Consider the following 25,702-nt stretch of genomic DNA (forward strand, 5'->3'; position numbering starts at 1 on the left):
TTGTTTGTTTGTTTGTTTGTTTTTGTTTTCTTTTTCCACATTAGCTGTGAAGCCTCTTTAAAAATGCTCCTTAACATTCTAGTTCTTCATCGGCTTTAAGGAAACTTGATAACCTTTTATATATATTCCCAGGGAAAAAAAAATGAACATTGTAAGAAGTTAAATGGTACCCATTCTTACAGCTTTCATTCTTGGCTGAAAACAGACAAGAAAGTGATTATAGCAGCAGATGTCATACAATGTAAATGCTCCGTTTGGTCATTTTATGATGCCATCTATCACAGAAAGATAGCTAGACAGCTAGAGTAACTACCCAAAGGGGCTGTAATGTCAGTCATTCATGGAGAAAAAGATTGTAAGGGGTAGGCTGTAATGGTACTGCATGAGTCACTTGTCTTAATTGTGGTAAGTGATTTTAATGTCAAGCTTCAGTTCTTCATAATGAGTTCTGGCCACCAGTACTTGTTCAGTAATTGCTGGTTTGTTGTGACAACTTCAGACATACCATGAACATGATGTATGAATTTTGCTTGTAATTCCTCTGTGACACCTTCACAATTCATAGAATCACAGAATCATGGAATAGTTTGGGTTAGAAAGGACCTTAAAGCTCCCCCAGTTCCAACCCCCTGCCATGGGCAGGGACACCTCCCACTAGACCAGGTTGCTCAAAGCCCCATCCAACCTGGCCTTGAACACTGCCAGGGATGGGGCAGCCACAGCTTCTCTGGGCAACCTGTTCTAGTCACCCTCACAGTGAAGAACTTCTTCCTTATATCTAATCTAAATCTATCCTCTCTACTCTAAAGCCATTTCCTGTTGTTCTGTCACTACATGCCCTTGTAAAAAGTCCCTCTCCAAATTTCTCAGACGTCCCCTTTAGGTATTGGAAGGCTGCTATAAAGTTTCCCTGGAGCTTTCTCTTCTCCAGGCTGAACAAACCTAGCCCTCAGCCTGTCTTCACAGCACAAGTGCTCCAGCCCCCGATCCTCTTCATAGCATTCCTCTGGAGTCACTCCAGCAGGTGCAAGTCCCTCATGTGTTGGAGGCCCCAGAGCTGAATGCAGCACTCCTAATGGGGCTTCACGAGAGCAGAGGAGAGGAGAAGAATCACCTTCCTTGACCTGCTGGTCACATCTTAAAATTCCCTAAAAGTCCATATAATGTGAAGTGACATTTTATTACATATCTATCTTGTGGGTGAAGCTCATTCTGTAGGCTGAAATGTGGTATTGGAATAGCATCCATGCACTTGGAATTCCTGAATCACCTTCTAGACAGGAAGATATGTTATTTCTGTTAAATCAGACAGTACAAGCAAACAACTTTAAATTTTTCTCCTGTAATTGTAGCAAACATATTTATAATCCATACAGCAACTTCCATATAATCAGGTAGATAAGCATCTAAAAAACTGCAGACGAGATAAACTGTGAGCTGCTGTGGTTTTGGTTTGACTAAACTGTGTCATGTAAAAATGAAAGTAATCTTGCTAGCCATCTGCAGACAGTTCCTGCTCCTCTGAGTCTTCCTGTCGTTAACACAACTGCCAGGAGGTGTGCTCTGTAAGCAGTTGGAGTGCAACGCCTCAGAGACAGGTTCCCTACTCTTCTGTAGTATATGCACAATGAAATGTTTTCTTTCCAACAGTTTTACAGTATCTTATAAACTAACTGTTCGTGGTTCAAACACAATGGTCTTCTCATAGAGAAGATTTGGGGAAAAGTGGCTCCATATTCCTAGCATGAAAAAGTGATTGCCAGCATGGTTGAGGGAGTGCTGCCTGGACGCAGTTCGACTCAAAGGCAACTGCTTGGTAAGCTCTCCACACTGGGGGTATCACCCAAGATCTTTCTAACAGCTGTTGGGAAGGCAGAGTGGACCTCAAGTCAGCTGCAATCAGGTTTATTAGGTCAACTGCAATGCCATAATAAAGACCTGAGTGTTTATCTGGCTTCCAGAGGGCTGGGAGGGAGTAAAGGAAGTAGCCTTGCATTTATAGCATTTGACCATTCCTGATCTGAGACAAAAGTAATGACAATTGTGGTGAACACTGAAGTCAAAGCTTTCATTGTCTGAAAATTTGCTTTGTTGGGTAAATTTTAGATTTTACAATGTATTGTTGTTAATAGTTCTGCAAGCGTTTCATAGGAAGGAATAGATAATGTACACTTTGAGACCTGAAAAATACGTTTGCAATTATTTTTAATTTTTTCTGGAAAGGGTGAGCTCTTCTACATGTTCTATGACCTTTTCCAGGCCCAGTGGAGAGATGACCTGCTCAAGAAAAGACTACTCTCTGCATCTGATTTAGTATTTAGCAAAACTCAGCTTCAGCCCTCCTGTATTGACATGTTGAAATACAGCCTGTAGGGTTTTTCTTTTCTGCCAGCTTCAGGAGGTTTTCCAAATACACTAACATCATCCAGATAATACTAGATTTCAGGCTTGTTATTAAGAATTATTAACATATTTGAAAAGCTCTGGGTGTTGATTCAGGTCCATATGGCTTACGATCAAAACAGAAAAGTTCCGTTAAGTGTAATAAATGCTGTGAAACTCAAGTTGTCTGGACACTTGGCAATATGCATTCTTTAAATCAAGAGTAGAAAACATATTCTGCAACAATGGCATCAGTATCTGTAAATGGTTAACTGTCAATCTCAATGGCTTTGTCTGGCTTCCCTAAGTCTACACAAAACCAATATTCTGGTTTGCATTTTGTCAACAGTGTGCTGAAACTAATTCAGAAAATGCAGTGTTTCATCAGTACAATTTTGGGCTTTTTTTTTTTTTTTTTAATTATCTTGTAACAGCATCTCTCATTCAGTTGTAGGGAATATAATCTTCATTGCAAAAACAGCACTTTAGATCAAATTGTCATGCTATGAGTAAACATTTCCACGTAATAGCTGATACTATTTATTTTGTAAGAGCTGAAACTGGAGTTTGTATTGCAGTAGGGTTCTGTTATATTGAAGCAATCCACATATATGTACATACACATACACACTTGCATATGTAGTGTGGTTCCCAAATTTCTGCTTAACAGGATTACACAAAAAAACCAAAAACCAAATAAACTAACAAAAAATAAAAACCAAAAAAACCCCACAAACAAACAAACAAAAAACAAAACCAAAAACCCTACCCGTATGTATCAAAAGTGAGTTTTCTATGCAGGAAACAAGAACAGCGCTCTTCATGTAGCTCATGGTATAACATCAAGTGTCAAACTTCTGTAGCATAGCAGGCAAATGCATTCAGAGTACTGAAGCTCAGGAACCAGTGTCCAGTGTTATTTTAGTAACATACGACTGTTGTGATGCAAGAAAACTTCATCCCTAATAAACAACTGCTTTCATCCACAGTCAAAACTGTACATTTGGCACTGTAATGCCACATAAACATTGCTTAGGTAGAAATTCATTATATATTTTAATATAACATCTTTCTGCAGTATTTACAGGTTATCCAGTATGGATTACAAAGTGCTGTGAAGACAGCGGTAGCATATTTACTCACACACATATGCACACACACATTCATGTGTTACGTATGCTGTAGTATGCATCGTTCTAGTGGCTGCAGTTTGAATGCAGTTCACCATTTCTCAATTTTCCTATTGCCAATTCAGTTAGAGAAGCAATGGGTACAATCTCTTGTAGTGTCAGGTCCAATTCATGAGGTAAGTACTATCTATAATCAATAGGAAAAGCTTTCTTCCATAAGCTAAACTTGACCTTTTCCTGCTGTGCCTCTAGACTTGCACTTGATTTTTAAGTCCCTTAAAGCAGCAGTGTGATGTTGTTGAGTCATTTGGTTTCTGTGTATGCTGGCAGTGCTTACTGGATTCAGCCACGACATTAATTGCAGTAAGAAATACTTAATTTCAGGAGCATATTCTTCTTCTTTCCACCATGAAAGGATGGAGAATGCACACCGTCTCTCTGTTCTGATACAGTGCCGAGCATAAGTGGCTTTCTTTTGGTTTGCCTTCTCCAGCAAAGTCAGTACCATTAACTGTAGGTATAGGTTTTCCAACCATTTGCAAGTGAACAGAAGGAACTTGGCAGCACCTGGACTTTGTAGGAGTTATGCAAGAGAATGAAATGACAGCATAGACACTCCACTAGGTGAACAGAAAGAATGTAATACTAAAAAGATTATTCCAGGCTGAGATTTCTATTTCATAGAAATACCAAATAAAAGCCTCATACTGACTGCAACAGGCAATAGTAGAAACCAACAAAAAAAAAAAAAAAAAAAAATAAAAAAATTCACAAAGTCAGATTATCTTACAAAGTCATGGAATTTCTTTTACCTGACAAATGTCCTCCTCTGTCCAGCACATCAATGCCACAACATCAGAGCTCTCCTGAATAATGGAAGTTCAGTTCATGTTACGTACATGAAGCAACTGGATCATCATCTACCTGTGAACAGATGGCGAACTGATGCAGAACATTTTTCAGTATTAAACTAGCCACTTATGATGGGAGTTACTGACAAACCTGCCTATGCTTTTGTGTTTTGTTGTCCTTCCAATACTGAAAACAATGAAGGTGTGTCAAAGGCAGTTTTAATGAGGTACTTAATTACTGCAGATGTAGGCTTTTAGCTTGGGGTGTGAGACATTAACAAAGCCTGTATAGTGGAGGACTAGACAGTTACTAAAGGTGAGGAAGTGCAAAAGGGAGAAAAAGGAAGTAGGAGATAAGAGGCAGAAAACAAAGTCAAAGAAACACAGACAAATAAGTAATACTAGTAGCAATCATTTCCTTTCCAAATGTTACTAAGGTGACAAAGATGGCATTCAGTAAGTCACAAATGAATATATAGCTGTTTCAACAACTGGATGATTGCAAAAATTTTTACACAACCTAACTGTTGAACCTAAAACATTCCAACTGCAACAACGTATTTTCTCAAGACAATTTTGAAGGCATATTCAAACTGTCTGATCAAAACTATATACTCTGGAATCAAAACTAAATTTAGAAACAGCTGTTTTAACATAATTTTCATTCTTGTTTTTATTTTAAGGCGAAATGACTTAGGAAATCTGGAAAGGTGTCATGGCAAAGAACTATCTTCCATGTACCATTTCCAATGGGAACAGAAAGGTGAGGAGGAAGACCAAAATGAGTCTGCAGCTGTTAACACTCTACACCGTCTGAGCACTCAAAATTGTTTTAGGAATACTACCAAGTCACCACTTTTGCTTCCTTCGGGGCTGCCTGGTCCTTTTCTAGATAAAACAGCCTGTGCATTGTGGTTGCTGTGAGTGATTTTTTTTTTTCCACTCCATTAAATCGTACCTTTGTGGGCAAGTAAGGTTTAAGTTACAAAAGGCAAGGCAGCAAGGCAGAACAGGGGTGCTGCTGGGAGAGAGACGAAGGAGGGAGCAGGGGCTGAACAGATGGGTACACAAAAGCCTGAATAATTTGTAACTCGTTTCAGTCTGAACAACGAATACCAAACGTATTTCAATAGTATTGCAAATATAGTTTAATATTAGGTGGAGAGGAAGAAACTGGGGAAGAAACCATAATATCCTGCAACTTAGGAAGGTGTGCTAAATCTTTTGATTCGCATTTCGTGTGTATCTTAATCCGAGGTCATCCAAGAAGAGAACACATCCCTCGTCAGTTTTATGAGCGCAGCACATCAACTCCTTTGTTTACACTGGCACACGAAGATGTTCTTTCCTGCTCCAGCAACAGGAGCCGAAACGCTAACGTGGGATCTCTCCGAGCCGGCACCTATTCGGACAGTGGTCGGTCTGTCAGACTTCGGCACGCCGCTCCAAACGAAGCAAGGAGGAAACCGCCGAGGAGACAGGCACGACACCGGCCCCACGGCACCCCGCTCACCGCGGCCCAGCCCGGCCCGGCCCCGCCGAGTCCGCGGGCTGTCCCAGCCGTAAGTAAAGGGTTTCGAAGTGAAACAGAGAGAACCGCGAGAGCTGGGGGTCGAGAAGGTGCCCAACTGGCGCCACGACCACTAACGATAGACACCCGCCCCGCCCCGCCAGCGCCCTCAGCGCCGCGTCCCCGGGGAGCCGCCCCCCCGCCCGCCTGCCTGCCGCGCAGCACCACGGGAGCTGTAGTGCGGCACCACCGCTCCCCTCCCTGAGCTGCCCCCGCCCGCCGCTGCCCCCCGGCCCAGGACAGAGAGGCGCCGCGGCCGCTCTCGCGAGGCTTGGCGTTGGGAGCGCTCTCGGGCGGGCTGCTCCGCCGCGGGGATGTTTGGTGCGGGCGCCATTCCCCCGCGTGACGTCATAGTGCATTGTTGTGAGCGTAGCGGAGCATCCCTCAAGCTGTCAGCTGTGCCGCCGCCGCTGCGGGGAGCCGAGCCGGCCCGGCCCCCTCTCCCCTCCTCCTCCTTCTCCTCCTCCTGTTCCTCTTCTCCCGCCCCTCCCGCCCCGGGGGCTCCAGTGCTCGGTGTCACCGTATCATTGTCCGTGCGGAACCCCTCCGGGCCCCCCCTCCCGCCCGTCAGTTTTCCCTGGTCCGCCCTCTCCCCGCTCCCCTCCCTCCCTCCCCCCCCGCCCCCCCCCCCCCCCCCCGAGAACCACCTCAATGAGATGCAAACATGAAAGACAAGAGGAAGAAGAAGGACCGCACCTGGGCCGAGGCTGCCCGCCTGGTAGGTGCCGCGGCAGCATTGTGTGTGTATAAGTGAGTGAGTGTGTGAGTGTGCGTGCGCCGCCAGCCCTGCGCGCTGCCCGCCGCTTTGTTGCCGGCGGTTGGGGCGAGCGTGCGTGTGAGGGAAGGAGGGAGGAGAGAGAGAACGAGAGAGAGTGTGAGAGGAAGCCTGAGGGAGAGTGTATGTATGTACGCGTGTGTGTGTATGTGTGTGTGTGTGCATGTGTGTGTGCGTGCGCGCGCGAGAGGGAACTCTGTGAGAGGGAGAATGAGCGGAAAGAGCGCGTGTGTATGCATGTATGCATGTGTATGTGTGTGTGTGTGTGTATGTGAGGGAGCGCGAAGGAGTGAGTGTATAAGGGAGTGCCCCTGAGTGTGAGGAAGCGCCTGTGCGGGAGCGGGTGTGTGGGCTCGACGGAGCTCGTGCGAGTTCGTGTGTGTGTGTGCGTGCGTGCGTGTGTGTGAAGGGAGAGGCCGGGGTGCCCCGGGGTGAGGGTGAGAGCCCGTGTGTGGTGTTGGTGAGGGGGTCCCCCCCCTCGCCCCAGCGGTGCCGGGGCAGCCCGCTCGCAGTGCTGGTGAGCCCGGGCTGGCGGTACCAGCAGCCCTTTGCCCCGCTCCCGTCCCCGCCTGGAGAGGAGAAATAGCTACGTTCCTTCCGCGGTGTATGTGTGAGGAAATACCTATATTCTTTTTTTCTTTTGCATGACTGTGTGTAGATAGCCAGGGGTTGTTTCTATCTCTCCAAGTTTACGCATCAGACATCCCACGAAAATCCCTCATTTTAGTGCTAGGGAAAAGTGAGATACCCGCGAATTGCTTTTTATCATCCCATGAGTGCTGACAGGAGGACCGGGGTGAGGGGTGAGGACGTTAGAGAGAACTCTGTCCTGGGATTTCCCTTCACCCCCTCTGCTTCCCCCACTGTGCAGGGAAATATCCAGGGCAGTCGGACGCACTTCTGGAAAGGCTCCGTGGCTCTGGAGACCTAGCCCATTCCCACTTCATTAAGAAACTGTCTCCCTTACACTACTGTATCTGTTTTCATGATTCTGTATTATTGTTTGCTAAGTGTGATAGCACGCATTGTTTATGTTGTTTTTCAGTTTTGAAGTATGTACAGGTTCACTCCATCCTAGGAATTTTACAACAAATACTTACACACAGTGCATCATATATGGTTGTATGCATTTGTATGTGTGTCTTCTGCAAAGTTGGGTCTGGTTCAGCTTCAGCTGGGTGCGTAGAAAGATGACAAAGATGGAAGGATAGGCTGCTGATTATATTCCTTTTTTTGTCTACACCAACTTTATCTGTTATTTCTCACTGATACAGATTTAATTGCTTAAGTGACATGTCTGTGCATCTGGTTTTGGTAATGGATAGTCATCTCTTATTCCTATTGCTTGTTTAGTAGTGAAGCACATTTTTTTGTAAAAATGTTTTCACTTTGTATGAAATTTCACCTTGTTCCTGCATAGGAAGTTCAGCCTCTCTCTCTCTCTCTCCTATGTAAATAATTCTAAGGTATTAGATGGACACTATCTATAGATGTCTCTGTAAGCTGTACCAAGGTATTCTCATATGCTTGGTCAGTGCTAAATTCTGATATGGCTCATTGTACATCCTACAGCATTTTGTAACACTGCAGCTTTTGCAACGATGTTCTGATACAGTGTCGCTACTGTCCTCTAATTTCTCACAATTGTAACAGAAGTTTAACTGTCACCTTTGCCGTAATAATTTTGTCAGTGAGTGTTGCTACTGTACTACTTTCTCTGTGCTTTAAACTGGTAACATATATTCAAGAGTCTATAAAATACATCAAATGCTGTTCTAACTTTACTCTTTCAAGTTGCTAATGCAGTTGCCACTATATATTTTGTTTGAGAGATGTGCATGAAGGAATTTTATTGTGTATCGAGTAAAATTGCTATTCCCATGTGATCCAATATATGGAAAAGTTTAAAGCCTCTGGAGAACAAGGCTGAGCCAGTGCTGAGGAGAAGGGCCAAGACTTTTATCATGATGTTGTATCACCTAATGCTCCCCCCAGAAGGGTCATGATTTGCTAAAACTGAGTAAAAATCATACACTGCTGTATACAAGTGGTGGAGATATACATGGTCCACACTGGTTTTGTCCAGCCTCCTGGGGTTGCCAAGTTGTGGAGAACTTGTCTCAAGTTGTCCATTAGGTGAATGATACATAGTGCTGCTCAGACCAACTACAGTCTTGCACCAGGCTTTACATGTATAGTGGCATATGTTTGCAAATCACAATGAAAGACTGAAGCCAGAACTGCCACTCCTTACAGTGTTTTATATTAGGACCATGATGGTTTCTTATGACTTTGTTTTCTTGGGGTACATCAATAATGTATTACTGCAAGGTTTGATTAAATCAATTTCTTTCCAAAGGCAAGTAAACAATGAAGTGATTGATACCTACTCACAAGGAAAAAAAAAAAAAAAAAAAAAAAAAGGTTATGAGTTTCCTAAATCGATATGTTGTAAAATTGTATGCTGCTGAATTATTTTAGGAATGGGAGGTTGAATGAATAACACACCAAATGTATGGATATTTATGTGTTAAATTTTTTACAAAAGCCCTTGCATTACAACAATACTGGGCTTTCAAAGTGAAGTGCTAAAAAGTAAGTAATGACAGAGGTAACATTGCTAGCTTTTTCACTCTGGTATGCATGTCTGTATATTACAATCTAGACTTTAAAGGACATACGTGCATGCTAATTTCCTCAAGTACTTCAAGTTCATTCACTAGAGCTGCTGATTTTTCATTCTGTTTTCTTTGTTTGATGTGTGCTACTTGATTTTCTATACACCTTTCAAACTCAGTGCAAAAATTTATTTTCCTTTTATGCTTCAGTCGTACATACATAGCTATTATTAGCAACACCCAGTAGCTTCCCAAATGCAAATGTTTCTATAGTTATAACATGCCTGTGAAGTTAAGTATTTTGACCTCTGCTTTACCCATGCAGAGTTGAGGCATGGAAAGATTAAGTACCTTACTCAAAGCTGTTCAGAAAATCTGTGGGAGAGGCAGTTATGGTACAACAGCATCTTCATAGTGGTTCTGTTTCATAGTCATAAAATCATCTTTGTGGCTACACTTTTGCCTCATTCACTCTCTATTACTATTTCTCTCACAGTAATTATGAGAGAAATGGCTATGGTCATGTCTCTATATTCAGTCTATATTGAAACTCATAATGCACCATGTAGTAGTTACAGATAAAAAGGAGTACAAAAACTGGACTCAAGCCTGAAATCATTACACAGCTCTCCATTTCCCACATTCAGAATGAAAGAAGCAGAAGTACTTTAGAAAAATATATTACATGACAGTCTTAAAATACATTATAATGTGTAAGTCTTAAGTGGCGAGGCTCCAAACTGACATTCAGCGGTACCTTTACTGTGTTTTGGTATTTGATTAAAGGGTCTTTGAAAACTGAAGTTCCTGCAAGGCGGGTTTTTTTCAAGCTGTTCCCTAAATTTTTAAAACATAAGCAGGAAAGGACTCTCATTATATTCAGCTCTCACTGTAAACACCATGTATGTGTTACAGGCAGTAAAGCAGGAGCCACTGGCATGTCCTGTATTGAAACTTGCATTTTGTGGAAGACGTCTCCTGCAGAGTTGAATCTTTCTGTCTACAATACACTGCTTTTTCCCTCATGCAAGCCTGCTTATCTTAGGGCAAGGCATAGCCCAGCTTACAAGCATTCCTGAGAGATGAACACATGTGCAGGATCAATGGAATGGTGGCATACCACTAACAGTTCATGTTACAGAATCCATTTTGTAGAACACGCATTTTTATGGACAAAATTGCAACCTGTTTTTACAACTTGCCAAAGGGCATATCTTTGATGTGGACTCAATATGTCAACTCATTTTTTACTTTGTATCAGACTAGAGCAGTGCTTATGTATGACCTGGGCGTTATCTCCATGCCATTTTATTTCTTTCTGTGTCTGATAGACAAAGATAGAAATACACTTAAGTACAATGAGATGCACTAAAAAAAATGAGAACAAAAGAAAATCTTTAAAGGAAGGAGGAGAAACATCCTGTCTTTCCTCTGTCTTTCAGTTGATCCTCATTTGATGAAACCATATTGTAGTTTTCTGGTCACACATGGAACTCATAAAAATTAAATACAAAGGTAAAACACTTGAGTAGTTTAAGCAATTTGTAATGATTCCTTTCACTTGAAGAAACTTGTATCGGTTTAGTTTCAGCTGCTTTTAAACTTGCTGAAAGTCACAAAATAGCAAATTCTGTCTCTTAATAATTTCATGTCATAAGATACTGCATAAAAAATACTGAAACAAAAATTACTGAGAGCAAAATGTGTCCAAGGGTACTCTGCCACGCAAGAATTCATAGCAGTTTTAAGTAGGTAGGAGTGATCCAACTTTTTATCACTTGGCTGCTAGACACAATTGTTTGTTATTTGTGGTACAGAAAGGTGAAAGAGGCCTGAACAAAAGGAATGGAGGCTTCTCACTTCAGGAATGCAGAGCTCAGTGTATGTATGAAGCACAGAACATCTACCCATGAAAGGTGATAGTTTACGTTAACATTTTAAAAGGATTTTTTATGAATAGCTTGCCCTTATTATTGCCCTCTTCTCTTTCCTGTAAGTGCTGTTTTGAAACACAGTTCAGTTAAGTCTTTACCACTAGTTAACAATAAAGCAGAAGAAAATCAGGACTAACAGTAGGGTTGGGTTATTCATATGTTGGACCTCCTCTCCAGTATTTTTGCTCCTTCTTCAACCTGCATTCTGAAAGAAAGGTTTTCTTGTGTTACTGAAGAATATGCACTTCACAGTGCTATGGAGAGTCCTCATGGTTCAGGTGATTTGTGTATATTGGGGGAGTAATATTCATACCTTAATTCTTGTATTAGTTGCACTAATCTCCTAACCGGATCCAGCTCTGAATTAAGAGTTGTTTTCTTGTTCCTGTAAACTTTAAGAAAATTATATGAATTAATTAAGAAAACTGGTGCTGGAAAAAAAAAACCCACAACCAAACCGAACATGAAAAGCACACAAGTCCATTGGAATTGTTAGCTTGCATGTTACTGTTTAAAGTGGCTGGCTGTCCAAAAGCTGATTGCTGTTTCATCTGCTCTTCTAAGATAGTGGAGTTGAAACAGATTGTGTAGCTGTATAGAAGTATTTTTGCATTGCATCTTCAAATACAAAGACCACAAATGAAACAGAAAATTAGAAGACTAACTTCTGCATAGTTAAACCATTGATGATAATCCCTTTGACTTTTATGTTAAGTCTTTGCTTTTGTTACTATAAATAGCATTTTAAAGCATTGTGTGGAAGGAGCTTCATGTATCTTTAAAAATGGTAGATTTGACCTAACTTTGTTTTATGGTATTAAGGATTTCTTTGTTGTTGGCTTAACAAAGACCTACTATTATTTCCATATTTGTTCTGAGTTAATTCTTTTTCAGACATGCAAGAACATTGTGGTTTGGGAAGTTCTGATGGCCTTTCCTTTTGATCCCAAATCAATGCTGCTTTGAAGAGCTATGTTTTATTTTGGTTTGCTCTAGGGTTTCCTCCCATTTGTTTTATTCAAAGTAATTTTTGCATTTGTTAGACAAGGTTGAACCTGCACTTTTTCTTTCTTATACCTTCTGTGGTTGTGTTTTAAGTGTCAGTATTTTATTTTGTTAGTATGAAATAATGCAGAAATCAGTGTGTGTTAATATTTTTTATTTTAAAAAGTGATCTACAATAAAATATAAATTTATTATATTTCATCTTACCTTATGCATTCTTCTAGGGCAGATTGAGAGGAATAAGTTTCTAACTTACCTCAAGACAGCCCTTTAACCTTCGGCACCACAGACTTTTAGGAAGGCAGGAACCCAGCTCAGGAATGGGACCTGTTCTCAGTAATATGACCTTACTTCTATCAAAGCAGAATAACATAGGAGAAAACCCTTACAGGAACCTAAATGTGAGCATTTCTTAACAATGTGAAGCTGTTTTCCATGCCTTAAGGTTTGATTTAATGCTCACTTACAGAGAATGTTTTCAATGGCTCCTGGCTTACCTTTCTCTATAGAAGAACCAATATTTTCCTGTCATACTGCATGTTTCTATTGAAATAACTGATCTGTTTTTGCTTCTTCCAGCAGCTGACAAGTTTGTCACAAACAAGATTTGGTCAGTTGCATGTGAAAACAGTGGAATCACAGTGAAATAGTTTCCACTAATGACACCCAAGGCCTTACCCATCCTTCATAGTTAGTTTGGTTTAGATTTGCTAGCCCAGTTCATCAGTTCCCTGGATCACACCGTGTCATTGCAGCATCCTAGTCTGGACCAGGTAGCATGCTGTCTTCAAGGTGAAAAGCCAAACTCACTGTACTTCCAGCTTCAGGCTTTCTTTGTTCTTTATACTGTGATCAGCAGATTACATTACTTGGAAAGGCATTTGCTAAACTTGATCTCTTGGGGTTTGGAGTAATACGGGTTTTTTTTAGAAGTTGTAAGCTTCAAAATGTTTTCCCTTTCCCTGGGTATGATGTTGATAATCTTGGCATTCTCTGTAAATAGCAATAACTAGTGTCCTCCTTTTCTGCTAGGAAGACCTTGGAGAAGATGTGATTAGTGGAAATTGTGATTCCACAGGTTCCATTTGAAACTGACAAAATGCTTCTTCTGAGGAACTTACAGACTGAAGGAATAAACTATCTTAGCCTTCACTCTGGAACAGTCAGCTTGTAATGCAAAGGCAGAACAACAACCTGGAACAGTGCATGCTCTAAGCAGTACTTCCTGGTACAGTCTATTTGCTTATTCTGTTAATTCAGGTAGCAAATCCACATGCTGCTCAAGCACAACAGATTTGCCATAGGTGGCCCATTTAATCTCTTATCAATTTGAATGACAGTCACCTTCCCCAGAGAAACCCAAGTCATTGAGGTACTGGCCCTCTGAGTCTGCTCTGTCTTTGCAAAGCCCTGCTAGACAGTTTCCTATTGCTGGAGTTATTCTCTTGGGAGGAGATGTACTTTCTGGGAATGTGAAAAGGGTAGAGATGTGCCTTCGGCAGCTAATAGCTTGCCTGCAGCTAATCTTGGTTTGAAGAGATGATCTGTGTTTTGCTAAATACCATACCTTAAGCAGACCACTACCTAAATTCACTTACGACTATAGTACATTAGCACAGAGTCATGTCTATCAGGAGACAGTTAAGCCATCTGGCAGTGCATGCCTTCTTCCTATATCCCCTTTGGTGTCAGTACTGACTGGGGCTGGGAACTGCACTTAAGTGGTGGAGGGATCTAGAGCAGCATCATTCACTTCAGTCTAAGCAAGGTCTGCTGTTTCTGACATTGGAACAAGAAACTGGTGGGGGTAGTGTAATGTTTTCATGCTTTGAATGTGAAGAGTTCAGCTCACCTTGATGGTTTGAGCTCAGCAGGGCACAGTCTATGTGGACCCTGGCAGTAGCTTTCTTTAATATTAGAGGACCTTTTAGATGAGATTTTCAATGTATGGGGTTCAGCTGTTACATTGCAGATTCTGAGTTAAATGTGGCATCCTGTACCTCAGGTGTCTGAGGAGACTTGTTTTGTAGTGTAGCATTGAGTTTAGTTTCTGTCTGACAACATTTACCAGGATCAGCAACCACAGTTCAGTTTGTTGCTCAGGGTATTCACAGACTAATTAAGAGGACTGGACTATATTCCTCTGTAGAAGAAATTCTAGGTCATGTCCTAGATTGTCTGTGATTTTGGAATAATTTATTTAGAAGGCACACATTACACACTTTGTTTTAAAACTTGTTCTTTTATATACATAGATTGGTGTAGCCAAGCCTGTGGTGATGAGAATCTCCTCATTGCTTGTAGAGGCTCAGCTCTAGAAATTATTATCTTATGGATGATAATTGCATCCTGTACAGTCCAACTTAGAGATAACAATGTTTTTTAAACATCTACAACTTCAGAAGTGTTCCTTGACAGGCAAGTGTCTTGAGCTAGTAGATAATTTGGTTTGGAGAACTTAATGTCAAAGCTATTTTCTCTCATTCTTGTTGGGATCTTGGTTAAGAATAGACAACATCAGGAATTTAGTGAAGCAGTCATTCTAGTCAGGGTTTATATTGTTTTTTCCTGGTTAGCTTCCCGTTTAACTTGATGTCTGGAAGGGGGAAAGCGCCTTAACCAAAGTACACATCAACCTTTTGAAGGTCAAAATCATCCATTTCATCTTTCTTTTAGCAGCCTGGAGAACCTGCCTGTGTGTAGTGGTTTACTATTGTTGATGGGATGCCTTTGAGAAATGTCTGCAGACTCCAGTAAATCACAGTTAGTCTTCATGTGTCGTATGATTTGTTCTTGCCTTTGTGGCTTAAACCTTCTTTGTACAAGAGGCTCTACCACTACGATTGTATTGCCAAAGTACTTAACTTCATCTATCATTAAGTGTTTATTTTTATTTCAGTTCCAAGAGTTTTGACTGAACAAATTCCACATCCAGATGTTTTAATACATCTACTGATGTCTATTTTTGGATAAATGTTAATTCTTTTTATGCCTTAAAATTCCTAGTTATCTACCAGCTCCTGGGATATCTATTGGCATTGCTGTGTCAGAGGAGCATGTAACATTCCATGTTACTGCTTCTATCTGCTAATATTTCCTAGCAAGGGTAATGAGAGAAAATAGACTCTTACTGGTCGCAGTGTGCTGTCATTCTTCTGGACCAAGATTATGGCAGCTATCTCCAAATTATGACACTTGTTTATCACACCAGCTTCTCTCATCTCATTTGATATTTCTGTCATACAGAAATTCTAGACAGGTAAGACCAATGAGAACTTCTTTGGAATTCAGTGTTTAGAGTTGGAAGAGCATCTTAATTAGTGCATTAGTTCAGTAATAATAAAAAATGAAAGTGCCTCAAGGTCACCTTGTCTGTTTAGACTTGAAAATAAGTCACACACCCCAAATTAGTTTTGTGAAATCTCTAAAATCAATTGGTAACTTTCATTACTCATAGGAACTGGGAGTTCTCTGGCCTTTGATGGAATCTGGTCTCTTAAAAAATGGGTGAAGGAGGAGAATAAACTGATAATGAAAAGTTGTCAGACAGGCATGATTTAGAATTCAAATGCATCGTTATCTCTTTTTTTTTTCCTCTAACAGTGACTAGAGAGAAAACATCAATTTTCTTGTACAGATTAAGAATTTTGTATCCGTTTAATGGTGCTCATTCACATTCTCTGCTTTTTTGTGGCTTTTTTTGACTTTGTATCTGGATTTTTTTGGCAGTTTGATGTAGCAATGCTGCAGCGGGTTTGTTCTTAGAGCAGTAGTGTTTAATGCATTCTAATCTGTTTCATAATTTGTTTCATTCATAATGCAGGGTTTTGAGACATCTTGCAAGCACTCATGTTTAAAAAAACCGAAAGTAGAATAACTTAGTGGGGCTTACTGTCTAGCTGTGAATAAGCTCAGTAAATCACTGCTGAAGACATTTTCAAATGAGTTACTACTGAAGATAAGTTAATACCTTTTTTGTAATTGATTTCAAGATGTTGCATGGCTCCACAAGTGTGTACCTTTCTGGAGATGCCAGGGACTGCTAAGCATTTGCCTGGATTGTTCTTGTACTGAGGTATTTTGATTTGAAACTGTTATTTTATTTTATTTTATTTCTTATTTTTATTCTTTTCCAAAAGTAAGAAAAATCTGTGCAGCCAATTTTGCTACATTGGCAATCCTTGTCAAACAGGTTGGTTGTCTTCCTTTTGTTCTGTTCCCTGTGCTGTCAAGTTGTGTTGCATTATTAAACATCTCCTATCAGTTAAACACAGGTCAGCAGAATGGCCTGGGCAGTTCACAGCAAGTGCTTGGGTCCATCAGGCCAGATTGCAGAAAAGAAAGGGGAAGTGGTAGTAGAGCTTGAGCTGTCTTTTATAAGGCTACTAATCTTTTAAAATAGTGATGGCGAATCTTGTGATGATTTACTTCACCCTGCCCACTACATCTGTGCAGCTGGAGACTTTGAATATAGATCATACTGCAACAGCAGCATCCTGGGCAATAGCTGAAGTGCTTTTTGTCAGGTATCCCAATAGGAAATATTTGATGGGAGGACAGAATAAGGATTGCATGTTTTGATGTGATGGCTCATATTCCTGATTTAGCAGCCTAAATCTTCTATATACACACACACACACATATACACACATATATATATATATAATGTCAAGTATTACAGCCCTGTGAGTCTGACTGGGCGAATCACAGAAGCAAGTGTACATGCTTGAGGCATTTTGTCTGCCTATAATGAGTCCCAGCATCATTTTGGATAGACAGCAATAGCATGAAATGGACACTGCTCCAGCTCTTGGATTGGTCCAGTTATGTGGCTGTTTTGTCTTGCTAATCAAATTCTTCATGCTAAAATGCTGTTTCTCCAGCCGGTGTTCAAGGATCAGCTGACTCGTTGACAATTTTGCCTATTGCTTTTGGAGTGAGAGCTACCTATCTAAGTGGAACTTGTCAGTGATAACCAACCCTGTGTCTCTGCCTTGGACTAGTGCTCCTTTTTCTTAGTAAAAGTCTGTTAACAAATACTGCGGTTTCTAGACCATGGGATTGACCCCAAAGAGCAAAAACCTGAATGAAAATAGAATTACTGCTTTAAGCTTGAGCACTGCAGTAACCTTACGAAGACGGATCTTTCTGGCTCCCCGTGATACAGTGTTCCAGTGATGATGAGCCCCATTAAGTGGTTGTGTTGTTAAAATATGATCTTTTTTGGCATATTTGTAGAAGCACTTAGAACTAGAAGGCTGTGGATTCACAAGGTAAATTTGGAGATTTTATCAGTCTGGCCATGTAAGTTGCTGCATGCTGTATACATGCACTGCTGATGATTGTTGCATTTACTAAGCACCTCCAAGGTTGCTTCTCAGAACCTGTGCGATGATAAGCCCTTCACAGTAAGTGTTTGATGTTCACAGTAACCATTGTGGGTTGTTAATTTAGCCTTCAGGCCCACAGCAGCAGTGGCACTTGAGAAGGAGACTGCAGAACTCATATAGGGATGTCTGGGGAGTTTTCCAATGAAAGAGGTCATAAATGTGGGAGAAGTGAACAGACGCTTGACTGATTGAAAGGGTGCAGGATACAGTGCAGATGAGCAATAAGAGGATTGGGCAGAGTGAAAGGCCTTGAGGATGAAGTTAGTGTATGAGCAATCGTTTGAGCTGTTGTGTTGCATAGATTGCAAAAAGGTAGTCTTTCAGCTGATCTGTGAACTACAGACTGAAAACTTCAGTTGGAGATGAGAAGCTAGAAAAACGTGGAGTAATAGAGTCAAAGCAGTTGATCAGAAATGTTTTGTATGGACTTTGGAAATTAGATCAGGAAAGCATTGTCTTACTGTCTTTTAATCTGCTTAGAAGAGAACAACCAACCAAAAAATATCTAAGATATCTTAATCTGTCAAATTAGTTTGGCCTTAGTGGGATTTTATTATTTTTTCCTTCAGGGACCTGTCAGAATTTTTTTGTAGGAAATAATTTTTATAAAAGAAAAAGGGCTTGTGTCTCTGTCTCCATTAATGTGTAGGGTTGCATACTTTGCTTGGAGATAGACTGTTTGATACAATATCAAAACATCCTCTTACTACCATTCTCAATCTTTAACACTTCCATTAAATTAAAAAGCAACTTAAAAACCAAAATGTCTATGTAGTCAATTTTAATGAGGACCGACTACATTTCATACTGTAATTTTCATGCGCTCATTATATTAGTGTCTAAGCTGAGAATGCTTCAAGCTATTTAAAGTAATATTAAATAAAGTAAAATAATCTCCTGTCTTCATTCTGAGCAGATCTACAAAGTGGCTGCCTAGATAACTGAGGTTGGTATATATGCATAGTGGTTGGGAAATGCTTCTGAAAGAGCTGCAAAGGGAGTGAGAGGTTTAAAAAAATTAAAAAAGTCAGTGCACTTGTTTTTTATCAGCATTCTTAGAGCTGTTATGGCAAGAAGCTTCATGTGTTAAAGTTTGTGAAATGCGAGTTAATTTTATACAAAAATATGGGTGTGGAGGGGGAGGTAAGGGGTCTAGGGAAAGCATTCTGAGGATTAATGTTCTGAAAAAAAATCAGATTTTAAGTGCTACATACATGCATAATAATAGGTCTGAAGCTTATTACTTTTAGTACTTGCATACATTTTCTGGGATTAATAGAAGAAAATGAAACTGAATTTATGTCTGTTGGCATGTCATGTGGTGAAAAGAGTGTGCCTGGGTGATACTGATGTAATCCTGGGGAGAAAAATGATAGTGCCACACTGGGAAGCAGTGAAGAAGGGATGAAGATGTTCTTGTACCAATGAGAAGTAGAATAGCAAATATACTGAAGGGAGGGAAAAAAATTACCTGTGACTGGAGATGAAAGAATTGAAGGAAAAAACCCCTTCCAAATTCTAGGATAAAATTACATTTCACTGTTTTATTTATTTATTTTGCTACCATTTCACCAGCTAAAATATCCAAACCTTTGTCTTTAAAGTCTGGATTCTTCTCAAACTTTGGGAGTATAAGTGAAACAGTGAAACATCAAGGTGAAAAAAAGAAAAATCTATGTTCTGTCCTGTATAAAAGTCAGTACCTCTGTTTTGGAAATTAAATACTGTGTTTTGATTATGTCTCATTCTATTTCTTTTTAAAACAAGTTATGTTATGGGCTATCTTAGCCAAAGGAATATTGCTGAAATTTTAAGTAATCCCTTTGACAGAATTAAAAAGACCAATTTGTGTTCTGAAATATTATCTCATCCATTTGGAATTTTATCCTATTGGAATTTTTGGAATTAGTCTCAAATTATCTTGCCCAAGTTATTTCTAGAACTAAAATTTCCTAGAATCTCCCATGTCCAGAAGTCTGTCTGGTGTGGTGCTTGAATGTAAGAGAGTGGTAATTCTCTTCTGAGTCTGGACACCTTGGTTTATTTTTGTTTTCACCTCAGAGAACATAGCATGTAAATCTCCTAAGTATAATCTTACGTCTTTGGATGAGGTTCTCTGGCACAGCTAAAGGAAGATTGCATTCCTGGGTTTGAACTGTAAAGCTAATCTTATTACTCATTCTCATTGTTTCAGAGGTACAGTATGAATTCAGTAGTTACACTGGATGCCCAAGATGATGCAGTGTCATTTTTCCATAAAACAGTTTTATTGTTCACTTACTGCTAACTATTTTTTTTGGGAAATGGAAGATACAGCTAAAACATGTATTATCAACTTGTAAAATATTAAATTTAAAAGATGTGCCTAGACCCCATAGACATGGAATTTATTTGCCAGTGGCTTTTCGTAGGAGCCGGTGATTTTTACTGCTGCATTTGCTGAGATGTGACATTAGGAAAACTTGGATACTCATGTATATGTATGTTGGTGATTTTGAAGAATAAAACCAGTGACTGAATATACTGTATAACAGTCATGTTTTACCCTCTCTTGGTTTGCTTTTCTTGTGTTACAGTTACTGTCCTGACACATAACAGCTGCATCTGTTGAATGTATAGGGAGAGGTTTTAGGAGAAGAAACATACTGTGATATTAAGGACCCTTAAAAATAGAAGCTTGTCTTGAACAGAAAGCCTAGCATTAAGAGAAGTCTCTGTATTTATATTCTTTTATAAAATCCTCTGTGGTTCCTCTCTTGATCCATTAACTTGTTGTGATTCTGGAGTTTGGTGACAGTAGTTGCATGATGTGTATGGCTGATGGCCATTTCTCACTGTAACGTTGTCAGTGCTTGTCCAGCTTGACTGTAAGGGGTCAGCCAGTCTCAGAACAATGCCTTCAAGCAGGGTCAGGAGTTTGAAGCATCCACAACAACTGTGGATCATCCTGAACATTTTCAGATTTTCCTCGCATAGAGGAAGACATGCTCTGTATTTTGGTTTGAGATTTGATTACAAACTGTTGGTTTAACACTCAGCATTTTGTCTCCTTATGAGCTCTAGTTTTAAAGTCACAGTTCACCTTTCTTCTTTACACGCTGGAGGTCCTATTGAATTTGTTTACCTATGCCAAGTGATTGTTTCTGTTGGTTTAAATCTCTAAGGGAAATCAGCATACAGCTGGTAGACAGTTGTGCTGATAAGGACCCATTGATTTTTTTTTCGTATCCACTTACCATCAATAAGAAATGTCCTTAGGTTTCACGATACTTCTTCTCTGCCAGAATGTTGCCCTGTTACCTGGCTGGTCTCAGTGTCGGGGCTGGTCTCAGTTGCTGATCACATTATATGTGGATGAGATTAACAGCCTGATAAAAATGTTTAAGTCAATACTTGAGAAGTCTAGATAAAGATAATGCCTTACAGTGAGAGCTTTTTAATTATGTGTTCTATTTGATGTAAATCAATAGTAAAGACTTGCTGGTTTTAATGGAAAAAAACCCTTTCATATCAAAGATTAAACTTTACCTAGCTTGGCATGATTTTAGCAGTATCCAGAAAAGGAGATTTTAAGAAGATACAGACAATTCATGTTCCCTTTTGGAGGCGAAATAATTCTTCCCTCTTTAACAAAACTTTTGCTTATTGGTTTGGTTTGGTTTGGTTTTTTGTTGTTGTTTTTTTTTTTTTTTACCACAGTATGATCTGAATTGCTTTCATAAGAAGGAGTGCGGAGCATGTAAACAAAATATTCTCTGTGCGTTTCTCCAAAGTGACAGGCCTTTGAAAGACTATTAAGTTTAGAAAGGTCAGATTATTTCACAGGGGCTCTGGGAAGAAGTGAGCATGTAACTTTTCTTAGAACTTGAGGAAAGCTGCTCCTTTACAAGCACGATACAGAGCTATTATGTGTTGTTTCTAATCTGCCTGTATTGTGACAAATGTGCCTTAGTAATAGTGGCTAAATAGTGTATTTTCCAAACCTTTAAGCAGATGGTACCAAATATAAACCACCCGTCTGGACTTCAGTTCTCCAATAAATTGTATATTTAAGTCTACCAAGTGTGGGTGGACTAAGGTCATGAGATGGGGGAAAAGACTATGTGGAAAGACTGATAAGAAGGACTGAACACATAAATGACACAAAATGGATATGAGTTAGTGAACAGCAAAATATTCTTCTATTTTTGAAAATCTCAGATGAGTAATTGTCAACTGTACCATCTGTAAGTAATGTGGGCTTCCAAACTTGTGGCAATTAAAACTGCCTAGCATCCCACTCCAGCCCTCTATTTTATTCTGTGTACAAGTCAGTAGTGAAGACTAATCTCTTATGACATTAATCGTCTCATGAGGAGAGACGGAATAAATCACAGTAGCCCTTCCTCTCTTCACTCATGAAGATAAATGCCGTAACACGATGGCTGATCTTTGTTATGACACTAACCATTATATATTTAACAGAGATAGCAAAATCCCACTGACAGCTAACAAAAGAATTCTTTCTTTACACATTCTATGAGAAGGCTGTATTTCTTTAGTTCAAAAACATGACTTACCATATCTGTTCTCAGAGCAATTTAAGGAGTAGATCTGTATTGTGCCAGTGAACTCTGTTCTGTACACAATGATGTAATGATTCAGACTAATGAGAACTGAAATGAAATAATTGTGCAAGCTCTGGAAGGAAAAAACTGCATTACACCCAAGGACTCTTTTAAGACTACTCTTTTTTATTGTCCATCCTGATGAGAAAGAATAACTCACCTATTTAAAATAAACAGGCGAGCAGCAACACCCCCCCCCAAACAAAACAAAAACACCTCCTCAAAAAAAGCCAACACCCCCCTTTAAATCCCCCAAAACAAAACCACATAAACAAACAAAACCCCAAACACCAATAGAAACAACAACAAAAAAAACCCCAAAGCCCAAAACCAAGCCCAAAACTTTCATAATTTTTCATTTGTGGAGATTTGGTTTTCCGTTTTTTCTTCAGTACTTGGACAGGTAGGTGCAATGAACTGAAAGTGGCTTTTTGTTGTGTCTGTGGTTGCAGGGGACTTTTAATTTTTCCAGCTTTATCACTTGCTATACACCTCTCAGGAATTTCTTTCCCAGTTTTCCACGCATTCGACACATTCTGGTCTTTCTGGGATAAAATTACTAAGAAAGATTCTTAGTGGTTTTTCTGCATCTCTACCTGCCAGTTAATTTGAAGGGTGAGATACTGTGTATCAGCCTGCAAGGAACAGAGCAAACAACTGAGTTGTGAAGTTTATGGAGTTCTGTTGTGAAGTTAAGAAGATCAGTGTGACTTGTAGTGGCTTTTCATGTGAGCATCAAAATGCGCTGTAAATTTCATGAGGTAGTTTCATGCTGTGTATCTGACAGAATTAAAATGGAAGTTTGATTTTTACAATTTTACAGAAGTGATTTTTGATAGTTTATGTTTGTAGTGCGTTAATGGAGTCAATGTCATTTGCAGCATGAAACTTATCTTACCCTTTTAGTGGGTGAGTTTTACCTGATGTAATCCTTAAAATGGCCTAAACTAATGCATAAGACTATTTAGGTAGAGTGCATAGTTTTAATATTTTATTTGTATTCTGCTATTCTCCCTCCCCCCTACCCCACTTTTTGTTTTTTTGCTTTGTTTTTTGCCTTCTGGAAATCTTAGGTCTGTATCTTTAGGACACTGTCTAACAGGATAAGTTCTGATTGTAAAGCAATGGCAAGAAAACCGGCATAACTGTCACTTCCTGTTAAATTTGGTACATTCAGAGAGTAGCCAGTAGGAATTTTATTTCTCACATTAAAAGTAACCCTTACACATTACATTTGCCTGAGGAAATTAAGTGATGAAGGCTTTTAAAACAAACACATATTCATCCTCTGTTGATTTTTCTGGGAAGTTTTGCTCTTCATATTTTTTTTTATTATTTTTCTATTCTGAAACGTAAGTTATACAGCAAACCTTTTAATGTCTCAGGAAAAAGAAATCAAACAACTCTTTCAGCTTTCAGTCAAGAAAACAGCATGTATGGAAGTGAATAGGATTGGGGTTTGGTGCTTCTTAGTTTTGTTTTTTTTTCCCTTGTTTCCTTAGTAGTGGTTAATGTGTTCACACTGGTGGTAGTTCTTTCCTCTGTTATTTGTAATATAAAGGCAGCTGACAGGGCACTCATATCCATTCTGCTCCATTAGTTCTAGTCACCTAAGCATGGACTCTCTTCGTTTTGTAAAGGGGTAGGTGCAAAAAGGGAATTTTTATCCCTGCTGGAATTAGAGGCATTTCAGGATTGTGGCCTGTGGGAGCACCAAATGAATGCAGATTTTAGTAAGGTTGTTGGGTGACAGAACTGTGTTTTGCTCCTGGCCCCTTTTCTGCAATAATTATTCATAGTTGTAGACAGCTTTGCCCATGTTTTTCAGCTGGGTGCACTGAAATAGAAATTGAAACTTCTACTCTAAACTAAATAAGCAGAGAATATGGTCTACAAGCCATGGGAGGTTCACAGTACAATATTACCTGTCAGCACCTATGAGCTACAGTGTGCTGCTGCCTAGCTATTCAGTATCAACTGCCTAGGCAGCACTTCTGTACCTGTGTGTGGATTTTGGCGAACCCATGGCAATGAGCTGCATCTCTACGAATGTGCTAATTTTGCAGGAGGTGAAAGACACAAGAATGTACTGTGGGAGTGTACTGTGGTAGGGACAACTGAAGAAAGGTATTCCAGTAGGGATGCACAAAGGTGGAAGACATGGGAGACGGGGTATTGCAGCACCTCAAAAGATGAGAATGTCACTTTGAATGCAGAGAAAGTCTGGGTAGAGTGAGAGGCTATGGGGTATTGTGATAGCAAGAAGGGGTATGGCTTGCATGGCCAAGCAGAGGTCTGAAGGCTGGACTGCACTGTCAGAATTGAACAGTCATTCTGAGAATCTGGATGGTCCATCACTTGAACTGAAGTCGTCGCTAGTAATCCTGTTGCTAATAATGGTGCCCATACCAGCATAGCAAGTTTGACATCCTGCTCAGTGGAGTATGTATCTTTGATCCTGATCTTACAGAAATCTGATAGGATTCTGTGTGTACACTGGGTTCATCCTGTTACAGCCACTGAGGTATTTATGGATCTGTGCTGACAGAGCCTTTAAGTGAAAGTTCCTGGTTGCTTGGACAGGCTGATTGCATTAGTTGAGAGAAATACGAAGGTTTCGTTTTGTTCAGTATGTCAGACCAGATCAATAAGTTATTATAAGTCAGTTGTTTAGGGTTGAAAACTTTACCCTGTGTTTTCTGGTGCTGTATGAGGCCACTAGGAATGGCAAGATGTTATTGCTGCTAGAGCTTTTGTGCCTTTTAACAGGATAACACAATTGTATGTTTAATTTTAACTGAATTGTAATCCAATTTCTTTTGAATTCAAAATGTCAAGCATGCAATGTATCTGGAATTTCAAAGCATTGTTACAGCCTTTCTATCAGTTTAAAATATGACATTATAAATAAATTAAGAAAAGAACAATAAAAGGGTCCAGACATCTCAGAACAAGCTTCAAACCAGCCAGTCAAAGCAATGGAATCAACAAACAAATCATTCAGCTTCTTTCTTGCTCTTTCCTTTTATTCAGTATTTTAGGAGATGATAACGCTGTATGTATGTGTCAGGTTAGAAAAGCCTAGGTGGCTTCAGACTGACTTGCAAACATTCTGTAGCAGAAATTCTCATGCAGGAAACTTCCACATGTTCCCTGTAGCTCATGCTAAAGGATCTGTAAAGTGCTTTTAACTGAAAGAGGGCTGGGGAGAAATGGGGTTTGGCTGTACTTTAAACCATTTGAGCTCTACAAGTCAATAGCATTACCTCTGAACCTAAAAAAAAGTGTGGACTAGCATGCATGCACATAACTGATTATTAAAACAATATATTTCAGCAGGTTTAGGTATTTTTATATGTTGTTTTCTTGTTCATGCTAGGTTTTTGTTACTTTCCTTTCTTGATGGTACTTTTATGTGTAGTGATGTGTGGATTACAGAC

General features: G+C 39.8%; 1 protein-coding gene across 1 annotated transcript in view; it reads left to right on the top strand.

The window, feature by feature from the left end:
• Window positions 1–6,597: 6,597 nt before the first annotated feature.
• ASXL3 (ASXL transcriptional regulator 3) overlaps window positions 6,598–25,702 on the top strand; it is a gene marked incomplete at both ends in the record, with an annotated part of 121,807 nt that continues 102,702 nt past the window's right edge. Inside the window, one exon of the mRNA XM_080611937.1 lies at window positions 6,598–6,651. Within this exon, the coding sequence (XP_080468063.1) occupies window positions 6,598–6,651 (54 nt within the window). The remainder of the gene's footprint in view (window positions 6,652–25,702) is intronic.

Source organism: Psittacula echo (assembly GCF_963264785.1).
Source record: "Psittacula echo genome assembly, chromosome: 2".
Taxonomy (NCBI): Eukaryota; Metazoa; Chordata; class Aves; order Psittaciformes; family Psittacidae; genus Psittacula; species Psittacula echo.